General features: G+C 34.9%; 1 protein-coding gene across 1 annotated transcript in view; it reads right to left on the bottom strand.

Annotated features, from left to right (window-relative positions):
* The window catches only part of DMD (dystrophin), a 1,000,055-nt gene that overhangs the window by 266,103 nt on the left and 721,474 nt on the right, over window positions 1-12,478 (bottom strand). Inside the window, 3 exon segments of the mRNA XM_031557153.1 lie at window positions 981-1,135; window positions 6,928-7,115; window positions 7,118-7,138. Of these exon segments, the coding sequence (XP_031413013.1) occupies window positions 981-1,135; window positions 6,928-7,115; window positions 7,118-7,138 (364 nt within the window).

The following is a 12,478-nucleotide window of genomic DNA, read 5'->3' as shown; positions in this document are numbered from 1 at the left end:
TATATATACTTATATATATATACACTTATATATATATATACTTATATATATATATACTTATATATATATATTATATATATAGACCTCATTTAAAAAAAAGGTGTGAAAAATTTTTTTTAGTCATCAATGATTTAAGTAGCTTCCATTATGCAAGATCGCCTGAACTTATTGTATATTTAACGAAATAACTTTTTTGGCTTTGCTAATAAACTCTAATTAAAGCATCTTAAAAACTAACACAGTTTTAGTTTCAGTTATAAGCTATAAAACTTAATCCAAGATACTAAACTGATTAAAACAACTTTAATTTTTATGTATCTTATCCAGTGTACAATTACATAACCCCCTTTTACAACTACAAAGGAAGTCATTTTTATCTGAGGAGTACTCTGATTTTATAGATTGCATATTGAATGATCCACGATTTGGTGACAAGCTCCAAAAATTGCTTTTAGTAAGGAATTGCTATCTACACAAAACACTGCAAGACTATGAAATGTAATAAAAAATGTGATCAAGAATCTAATAAAAACTTCCTTGACTATAGATACATTTGCTTCAAAGCTGCAGGACAACATTTCTACTTTGAGCCTGCTTCAATAGGATATGCTGTAATTTTCAGACTCAGTTTATGACTCCAACAATATCACTGTATAATTGTGATGCAAAGATAGTACACTGAAATACGGTACGCTTCATTTTAAATGGTTAAAATATATAACCCATCAACTGAAGTTACCTGGCAACTGCTCAGAGAAGAGGAGAATTGTAAGGAGGCAAATGTTATGTGAGACAATTAACTGGCATTCCAAAGACACACGTCTACAAAATATGAGAGAAGAACTGTCATCATTCTTTACCTTTCTAACTGCATCCATGTTATTCTCAAAACTTTTATCGCTGATAATCTCCAACTAAAGCAGGACAATGAATGTTAGTGAATTTTAACAACACACCTAATAACAGAATTTATGTCCTACCTCTTATTGATTGTAGCCCATGTTGCATTAATGTTATCTGTCATCAGTTCTACTTTTCTGGTGTCATCTGCTGAATAATCACGGAGCAGCTTAAGTGCCACATCATTCACAATTTCTATATTCATTTGCCATTGTCGTATTTCTTTTGAAAATTGCTGGAAAAAAAAAAGAATAAACCTAAGATTATTTTAAAAGAATTACACACATACTATGAGATGGGCAAGTTATACCACCAATATAAAAAAATAAAACACGGACTTCCTCAGGAGTGACAGCTAAGGTTAGATTCTTTTTTTTTTTTTTTAATTATTATTATTATTTTTATTATTACTATTAGGTCTAAGACAGCAGGACTACTGCTAATCTCTGAGGGGATTAAGCATCAGAAATACTGTATGTCAAATAAAACATGGCAGATAAATGTTAGCATGCTGATTGTTCTTTTTTTGGACATTAATATATGAATGCATTATTAATTCTTCTACTTGTGATACTGAAGAACACAGAGATGGAAAATATAATAAAATAATATGCTCCATCAAATTTTCTTCTTTATAATGTGAAATAATACTAAAGGTTTAATAAATAATGCCAATGCTTTCATGTTTATTCCTTTTTAATGTATTGTCTTAATGTATTGTTTATGTAATTAGTGCCATCTACTGGAACAACACAAAATCTGCAGTAAAGCAAAATTCTACTGGAAAGCCTAACAGTATCTTTAGAATGCTAATTTATGATTTTTACTATTAAAAAAGCTTTTTAGATTTTAAGCATTCCTTCCTTTCTTTCTCTCTTCCCTCTCCTGTTCATCTTCTTTCTGCCCTGGTTCCTTCACCTGGGCCAGCTGCTTCACTGCAGCAGCAAGCCAGGAAATCTGGAATAAACTTTCAGTCAGAAACCAGATTTTGTGTATTTTCACTGTTAGCCTTTTACCTCGGAGAAAATTTCCATATAAATGCACTGAAGCCAGGTATTCAATCCATAATGTTTAACAAACAAAATGAAAGAGAAAAGAGAATCAATGCTCTACTTGTACTTTTGTACTAGGCAAAAACTATAACTAAGCAATCAACGGGACAGTGTAAATGAAAGGAGATGGCTGAATTTGCCAATAGAAGCACTAAGTTGAATGTAAACACTAGAGTCTATCTACCCCCAAACCACAAACAGTAACACTTGACTCTCTTTATTGGTGTGCTTTAATAATCAAAGTTAGGAAATCTTTACAAAGAACAACTGTTATTTCATGTACAAAGTTGTACTCCTCATAAAATACTGTTTGGGTTCTGATAATGAATTCTCCACACAAAGCTCAAGTTAAACATGCAGTCTTTGATTAAACAGTCCGAACACTAAATAAAAAATAGTACTTTCTGAACATTTTGCATACACATTCTTTCATCTCAGAAAGTCTCTAGGTTGATTTTGGTTAAGATTGGGACTGAAACTGATATCACCTTTGAAAAGCATATAGCGGCAGTTCTGAGTTTTATTATTATAATTTTTTCCCCTTTGAAGCCCTTGCCTGTTAAAAGGTGCTTCACCATCTTTAGGTCCCATCCAGAACGTGAAACTGAAAACATCTACTTCCTCTCTTTCTTGTATTATTCCCCCATGTCAGAGCAGAACATTTACTGTGCACCAGATAACCTCAAACACCAAGATAGCAACCTGATTATGTATTTTGAGCAAGAGATTTTGTTTTTATCAATCTGACACTAGGAAGAGCCTACAAACTCTTTGAGAACCACCTAAACATGTTAAATGCAGCTAAGATAAAGCTGGTTAAATAATTTTTGTAACTTATTCTCTCATGTAAAGTATGGAGCTGTAGTCAGGAGCATTGATAAGCATATCAAAAACTACCAGCATTCCTTTGGAAAGGATAAAGGCAGAAGTTGCTTTAGAAATAGTTTTTTAATTCCTTCTCTGACAGAATTATATAAACATGCAATTGTTAATATTTATTTGCACATAATAAAATCTATAAAAACAAAATTAAATAATATTTACAGAAGTTATCATTTCAGGTTAGTGGGTCTTTTAAAGCAAGTATCCATTCCATAGTTACATCTATTAATCTTTATCATACACTACGTTTCTCTCCACCTCATATTATATATGCACACTACTACTTCTTTCTAGCCAGAGGCATTTCATCAGATTGACTGTTCACTGCTTTACAAAGAAAAGATGCCTTAGCATTTTTTTCTGTATTGTAAACTAAGTCAGTAAGTTTTACTTTGAAAATAAGTTTTGTCTAGTTCCATGTAATGTTTACAGCCTTACAAAACATTCTAACCCCAGTTTTACAATAAAAATACAGAAAGTTCCATTACACGGCTATTTCCAAAAGCATTGATTCTCACCATTAACTTCAACACTAATCCATTAACTTCCTGATGTTGCAACACCAGATCATCGCTCAGGAAAGAAAATATGGATATAGAGCTTTGTAACACAAACAATTTGGATTTTTTACTTTACTGGAAATTGGTATGTAATTTTTCACCAACTTTGATGAGCATACACCTTGTTTCAACTCTACTCTTTGTGCACACACCTGAGAACAATGCATTGAGATAAATGTCTCTCCTATCAGACTCTTATTAAATTCTGTCTTACATAACTGTAATGATTTTCTTTTTAATAATTGAATTCATGGCATTCTTGGATATCAAACTAAAAAAGAAAATGGAAAAAAAAAAAAGACATTAGTCCTTAGCAAATTAGCTCTGAGCTAACTTCTATCTCAAAGGAATCATAGTTTTAATTAGCAGCTACACTGTCTGTAGTTCTTTTTCTTTTAAACATCAGTAATGAGTGTGTCAAACTCTATTAAAACCATCATTGGGAAAATATACTAGTTACAGATTTTAGTTTTATGCTGGAATTGTAAAAAATAAATAATCGAAGGACAGGTGTTGCTGAATTTACTCGTGTATAAAGATGCACTACAGAAAAGCATTAACACAAACACTGACTCAGAGTTCACCTACAGCAGAGAACTTGTGCACTGACTACACTGTCTCTAGGCAGACCTATAATGTCCAACAAAAACCAGAACACTTGGTGACTACTTTCTCACATTAAATTGTGAAGTGATACAAAGCTGAGAAAATGAATGTTCTGAAGAATTCATTTAAGATTCACACTGACATCTCTATTTCTCTCAATAGAAATTAATAAAATGACAGCTTTGTTTTCATCAGAACAGCAAGCCAAAACACAGCGTATTTACTCTACTTATTCAGGGGACATCAAAATATATATGTTTGGCACGGAAGCCTGGAAAGCACTTATTCTGAGGACTTGATATATTTCTGGGTCCTTCAGTTTTGATATTGGTAGATAGAAGAAATATAAAGCTGTTAAATTCAAGTAAGATTTCAGTTTTGCTTAGAACTCATGACCCCTTATCTTGAGCATGAACACAACAGCTAATGCTGTCACATTTGAGAAGCTTTCATGAGGGAATTGACACAATAGGAATTACTGGCAGACAAAGATAATTCCTCTATGAGGACTTGTGAAAAGAAAAAAAGGAGATTCTCTAAGACAGAGGTGAATACTTTTCAGACTTGTGGGAGAAAATCAAACAAAGAACATATGCCTGGAACAGTAGAGCCTGCGGATGTTCATATCATCATGAGGGCAAAGCAAATTAAGTTAAGACTAGCCATGACCCTGACCACCTTTAACAGCTACATTATAATTATAGTCTAATATCTGGAACTGGACACAGTGTGTAATATTGAATTCACACTGGGACAGGAATGGCATAAGGTACTGATATCCTAAATGCTGCTTCTCTTTTACAGAAGAAGTAAAAAGAATTCACAGAATGCCCTTTCAAAAACCCTGTTCATGCAGAGATACATTCTATGAATAGTATACGAGTACACTTTCTCTACCAAGAGATGGAGAAGAAAAACAGCATCTTTTTTACTCTGCTTCACTAAGCTTTTAAAAAAACTCCATGATTTTTCATAAGGCATACACACTTAAATGACCCTCTTCTAAATCTCATATATGCTTGTTAAGAAAAAGTACACAAGAAATTAATCTCTAAAATAACATTTTCAATCATTTAGTTGTGTAATTCGTGTTTAAGACGTAAGGCACTCAAGATACAGCAAGATGTAAGACAGTTTGCAGAAAACAGCTGTTTTTTTTAATAATTGTGTTTCTGTTGAGGTTGGACATTGACTTTTTCAAAGCTTTTTTTTTCCCCCCCTTCTCTTTTTTTCTTAAACAAAAAACTGGGCAGCATCTCTCCTGAAGGACAGTGAGTTCTCTGTGCTGAATGACAGTAGTACACATAATCTCTAATTCTTTCCTATACATTACTGAGGAATTGTTGCTGTTCTTCACCATAACCCAACCATCACAAGCAATGATCTGTATGGTATAATCTTAAAGAAGAAAACCACTTCCCAGTCCAAAAGCAAAATGATGATGAAAGCTTTAATGTTTCCTCCAGGCAAAGAAACAAGAAAAAAATAGCTGATTTTGTATCTACTTCTAAATATCAGAAATGTAATGAGAAACTGATGATTGAGATAGCTGAATACCAACCATGGAATTATACACACAGCAGCAAAACCAGGTGATGTGGACCTCACTCCACTATCCTTCACAGTGGTATAACAGCATTAAAGGAATCAGGCAAATAAGACTGATCAAGTCCACAAACTTTAGCTAAATGCCTGAGTGCTAGGAGTTAAAATAATAAAAATAATACCAGATCAGAAGAGGAGAAATATCAGAAAATATTTGTGTAACTATTCTCCCGAATAACTGAAAGGTAATGTTCCATTAACATGAAGGCAGAACCCAGGTTAAAAGGCTATTCAACTGATTGGTTTCAATCTTGTTTTTCCCCAAGCAGAAAATGAGATATTATAAATCTGAAACAGCTGTTCTCAAAATTTATTCATGAGAAATTTCACCAAAGTATGACTATTTCGTTAACAAGAAACTTTAAACCTGATGAAACAGTTAGAGTTTATCTGCATTGCTTGAGGTATAGTTCAGCTAATTAAGTTAACCGAGGTTCACATTTTAACACTAAAATGTGACAATATATTTACCAAAGGCATAAAATTAGCTATTTCAGATTATTTGTAATTAATAACCTGCCAAGGTTGAATTTAGTGAGATTATCTTGTTGCAAATCAAAAAACACGTGATTTTAAAATAGCTTGTTGTAGTTTTTCCTTTTCTTTTAATACCTCCAGGCAACGTACACAACTTCTCTATCAATGCAGACAGAAATACCAATATTACAGGGTCTCCAGTCTGCAGTTCCAGGGCCTCAGATAAGGCTAGTGTACAAAACAGATGATAAATACTTCTGCTGGAGAAGAAGAGATTTTTTTCTGCAATCAGCTATTTCCTATGACTTACTAGAACCACTTTCATTCAAGAAGAATGTGACATACACTTGAAAATTAATTTCTTAATAAATTTTTGTTGAAAATGGGAAGGGATGAAGGCCATAGTGGTGAGGCCAGTCTCTTTTCAGTGGTATGTGGAGACAGGACGAGGGGAAACGGACATAAGCTGCAGCACAGGAAGTTTTGCACGAATGTGCGTAAGAACTTCTTCACGGTGAGGGTGACGGAGCACTGGAACAGGCTGCCCAGGGAGGTTGTGGAGTCTCCTTCTCTGGAGATATTCAAGTCTCGCCTGGACGCCTACCTGTGCGACCTGGTGTAGGGAACCTGCTTTGGCAGGGGGGTTGGTCTCGATGATCTCTAGAGGTCCCTTCCAACCCCTACAATTCTGTGATTCTGTGATTCTGTGACTTATCTTAGAGGTGCAGTGTTTAATATTTAGAGGACATTTGCTTTAACAATCTAACTAATGCAAGCAGAAGTATTTTCAATCATCTATCAACATTTTGATTATTTATCTTAAATTCCTATTTCTTAGTACTGACCTTAAGCTCAGTGTTCTGCTTTTTCAGAGCTTCCACAGTATAGGAAATTTCTTTCCATGACTCAAGCTTTGCTTTCGCTTGTTCAAGAACCTGTTCAGCTTCTTGTTTAGCTTCCAGCCACTGTGTTGAATCCTTTAGCATCTCATGAAGCTGTTGTATTCGGCTTTGGAGGTATCCGTGCACATCATCCACTGGCTCTGTATTTTTTCAACTGGTGAGACATAAAGAATAAACAAAAGTTGAGTAACTTAAAAGCCTTTTCTTTTTTCTTTTTAAAATGGAGTAAATATTTCTAGAAGTTACCACATTGGAGAGCTCTTGTACTTTTCAGCTGTATCTGCAACTAAGCTCAGTTTAAAAAGAAGAGCAGATAAGCTGTTGTAGAGCATACTGAATGATACTATGGTAAGTATTCTGTGTTTTGATGCATATGAAGACAGAAATGCCTGGCTCATGACTCAAACAGCATTAAGAAACACAATCACGTTTGAGAAGTAAGAACAGCAATCATCTTTAATTCTTACCAAACGAACTCAAGGCTTAATAATTTTGAAGAGCAAGTCCTTTAGGGACTCCAGTAATTTTGTTTAAAGATTTGTGCAAGATATAATTAATGGTTACACTTTCCTAATTCATTAAGGCAAATGTTAGCAGACTGCAAGGGTTGTCTAAAACACTATTTTAAAGAAATGTGATTGTGGTGAACACAATAATCACTAGTAGCATAGTAAATCTGCTAGGTAAAGCATGAGGAGACCCAGTCTTCCAACAAGACAAAATGTGACCAAAAAAAAAAAAAAAAAGCACAAATGCTTTGTTCTATAGGAAGAAATAGTTCCTTTTTAAAAACTACATAAATTTCCTGAGTTTAGTCAGTATTAACTACTTTTCTTTAAGACTGCTTCACTACACAAAAAATTCATAGATCTTTTAGGGAAGGGAACAGAGATTCCTAGAATACTTGAAAGCAAATGAAATCATTGAGCCAACACAGCATCATAGATCCAACAATGCATCTCACATTGCACAGCTGATTCCAGAGTGGTGGAAGCTAAAGACTAAAGGGATGAGAAATGCTTCAGCAGGGAAAGCAGACCTCCACCTATTGGTGTTCTTCATTTCTTCTGGAAGAAGGAATAAAGATCTCTGCAGGGACTCAGCTTATGTTCAGGGAAAGAGAAGAGAAATGATCAGTATCCCCTACTCAAACCTGGGGAAAAAGTCTGTGAGTAAGCACGTGGCAGCATGTTCAGACCAAAGGAAATGCAAAACAAAATGAAGAAACAGAATGGGAAAAATGAAGCACAATCAGAACACACCAAGAATAGCCTGGATGGGGATGGGGATTTTTGCTATAAGCTTTAGCTTATATCTTAAACAACAAAGAAATTGGTCTAAAGGAACACCTTCGAAATGTTCTCGAACTGCTTAAATAAAATCTCAATGTCATGGCTAGAGCATGTGACTCCAGGGCTGTGCTGAACATCTAGGGGGAAAAGAATGCCTCAGTTTCACAGGCATACAGCCAACAATTTCTTTCAGATAATTACTCCAGCTCCTTCCCCATTACACACTGAGACTTGCAGTATGTCAACTTGTGATTCCTGACAACATGGAGATTTTGATCAACAGAGCACAAAAAATTATAATAGCTTGCTTATTGCAGTTGTTCATGAGAGAACTACAAAAATCATGTTTATTTTTGCTTCATTGTTAGTTTTGTTCCATTTTTTTATTTAAGAGTTAGATGAAAATTGTTGCAGAACTCCCTCAAAAGAAAACTGGGTGTACAACTATATTAATTCATTAAAACAGCCACTTTAAATAAGAAATGCTTGTGTTTCTTGTCAACACAAAATCAAAACATTTCTAGGTGGATATAATGTCCCATGAGATATGTATCCAAGTAACATACATGAGATTTGTATCCAGGTAACATATATCAGCTGTCTTTTTTTAGGGACCATAATTCTCTCAGCAAGTCTGAGTTTTTCATCATGCACAATGGTCCTGAGATTCCATCATGAACAATTCTTCCACTCATAAGGGGAGTAAGGCTGTGTTATGAAAAATGTATTCAGGACATCTCAGGAGCCGATTTACACAAATGATTGAATAAACTTGCTCCAACTCTCATTTCCAAAACGCATCTCCTTGTGAATCACTTGGGTTATCTCCCTCAAAAAGGGAGAAAAAATCTGATAAGGATATTTAACATAGTGGGTTTTATATACATACATACATATATATATAAAAAATATTGTATATTATATATATACACATATAATTAAATATAATCTTATGTAAAACAGTTTTATAAAGCAAAGTAATTTTGCTTTATTAGATATTTGAAAAAAATAATTCAGGAATTTACTAGGTAATCTGAACAAAATCAAACTATAACTTCCTTTTCTTGAACCAGTGAATGACTAAAACATTTAACAAAGTATTGCAATTGGCAATAAACACACCATAACATCCACAGAGTTAATCTGGTCATTCTGAGCTAGATTATACCAAATAGTGAAGTACTACAGAAGACCAAATGTGCAGAGATAATTTATTAGAGAAAGGTCTATGACACCATTCTTTAATTTACTGTAACATGAAAATCCCTTCCCTTCACTATTTTAAGTTCATATCTACTAAATGACACTGTCAGTGGAATGCAGACCGTCAGTTGTTTTTTGAGTAATTTAAAAAAAAAAACAAAACAACAACCCTAAAGCTGAAAATATTATCATTCTCTTCCAAAATGTACTGAAAGCCTCTGATTTGAATCACTGTCTATTCAGGATACATATATATTGCTCCTGTATATACTCTCTCGTGGGATTTTTTACACAGAAGGAAATAGCAATTGCAGATTTACACCAAATGAAAAACTTCAGAAAACATAGTCTGAGTATATGTTGTCTTAGAACTGATCCCAGCAACTTTCAAACAGCTCACCATCAGCCAGACTTACAGACTGCAGATGAAAAGGATCATAGAAATGCTATTCAAAAGGTTGCTGGAGCTGTTATGCAAGGGAATTGGAAATTATGAAATTCTTTGTCTGACTGGATGCTGACAGGAATAAGTTGATGAAAAAGAAAATATTTAAGAGTATTTTGTTTTGTTTTAATGTTCAGTTATCTGGAACCATGGTAACAACCCTAGAAATAAGAAACAGAGTTCCAAAAACAGAAACATAAAAGAATTGAAGGCATGTGACACTGTTGCTCCAGAAAAGAATTTGCTCAAATCTCAGAGAAATAAAGAAAATAATTTGATCATTACTACCTACCCTAAGTTTAACATTTTCAATACATAATATTCAATAAATGTCCAAAAATTATGTAAAACAAAAACATTCCAACAGACAAAAGGCTACTGCAAAGATTAGAAAATATTCTGAAACCTAAATAAGAAGATTCAATCATAGAATCATAGAATGGCCTGGGTGTTGAAAAGGACCACAACGATCATCTAGTTTTACCCTCCAGCCACAGGCAGGGTAACCAACCACCAGACCAGGCTGCCCAGAGCCACATCCAGCCTGGCCTTGGATGCTCTAGGGATGGGGTGTCCACAACCTCCTTGGACAATCTGTTCCAGTGTGTCACTACCCTCTGTGTGAAAAACTGCCTCCTAATATCTAACCTAAACCTCCTTTGTCTCAGTTTAAAACCATCTCCCCTTGTCCTATCACTATCCACCCTCATAAAACAGCAGTTCCCCATCCTGTTTATATGCTCCCATCAAGTACTGGAAGGCCGCAATGAGGTCTCCCCGGAGCCTTCTTCTCCAAGCTGAACAAGCTCAATTCCTTCAATCTTTCCTCATAGGAGAGGTGCTCCAGCCCTCTGATCATCTTAGTGGGCCTCCTCTGGACCCATTCCAAGAGCTCTGCATCTTTCTTGTACTGGGGGCCCCAGGTCTGGACCCAGTACTCCAGATGGAGCCACACAAAAGCTGAGCAAAGGGGAGACAATCACCTCCCTCTCCCTGCTGGACACCCCTTTTCTGATTGAGCCCAGGATACCATTTGCTTTCTGAGCTGCAAGCACACACTGCTGGCTCATGTCCAGCTTCTCGTCTACCAGGACCCCCAAGTCCTTCTCCACAGGGCTGCTCTCAAGGGGTTCTTTACCCAGTCTGTATAAATACTTGGGATTGCCCTGGCCCAAGAAAAAAACTTTGCACTTGGCCTTGTTGAACCTCATTAGGTTCACATGGGCCTACTTCTCCAGCTTGTCTAGGTCCCTCTGGATGGCTTTCTTTCCTTCCAATGTATTGACTGCACTGCTCAACTTGGTGTCATCCACAAACTTGCTGAGGGTGCACTTGATGCCATTGTCTATGCCATTGATAATCTGGCTAAAATGTAAGATTTGGCCAGAAAGAGTAATGTAATTGTTCTTATTCTAGCTTATATCACAGACGAATACTACTGAGCTCAGACAATGATTTTTATATTATATAATAGGGATCATTGCACCCACATACTCTGATGACTACACAATGACAACATCCAGATAGATAGAAACAATCTGGTTCCACGTGCACTATTAAAATCACTGAAGTACAAGGACTTGAAATTATTAGTAACTATGTCAAAAGACTGTTTTTCTGAGGTCTAAAGTGCATCAGTTTATATTATGCATGATACTTAAAAGCTGTCTTCAACATTTCAAATTTTAAATCTCTTTTTTAGAATAGCACATCTTTGTATCCACATTTCTTCCTCTTTATTTATTAAATTAATTTAGGAAACAGCACAGTATTGTTATTGTAAGAGTCAGTATTCAAAACTGTCTCAAGAGGATTCTTAATTATTCAGCATAGCATTTCTTTACCAACCAATCTGCAAAGGGACAATCTGAAAAATAAAAGACAGCATTTTGTTCACAGACTTAAGGAAATAATTTAAATCTGTTTTATCAATTTATGTTGCCATTATTTGAATTTATAAACAAAATATATTTCACAACTAACAAATTTAAACTGAGTATCAAAATGAAAAAATACATGCAACAAGCAGAAATATATGCCATTATTTAAAATGACTACAAAATCCAATACTCCCATTAGTCTTTTATAGTTAATAAATGAATGGTATAGCTATTTTTATAGCTGCCAACATTAGTACACTCAGTAGAACACACAGTAGTACTCACAGTATGCTTACATAAGTCTGGCAAACATCTTGCTAATAAACTGTCCAAGATAATATGTTATACAAATTAAATCTTGGGGGACCTTTTCCACATCAGGTTATTTCATACTTTTCCTAAACACAGTACTCCAGCTGAAGTCCTCATTTTACTTAATTCAGTTTTGCACTTGCTTACAAGAAAAGTGTCCCAGCATGGCTCGCTTCAGCTGTATCCAGTTCAACATTAAAGTCCCCCAGATGAATAAGTAATTTCAAGGCAGTTATTATTTTTTTCTATCAGTACTGTTAACTAGCTATTCAACAGTGACTACATCACTAAGGTGGGCAAAAGACATTTTGCTGAACTGTCAATGTCTTAGTAAAGCCATTAGAAGTAAGAATAAAGCAAAA

This window comes from Meleagris gallopavo, chromosome 1 (assembly GCF_000146605.3).
Source record: "Meleagris gallopavo isolate NT-WF06-2002-E0010 breed Aviagen turkey brand Nicholas breeding stock chromosome 1, Turkey_5.1, whole genome shotgun sequence".
Classification (NCBI taxonomy): domain Eukaryota; kingdom Metazoa; phylum Chordata; class Aves; order Galliformes; family Phasianidae; genus Meleagris; species Meleagris gallopavo.
This window is presented reverse-complemented; position numbering and strand designations above follow the sequence as displayed.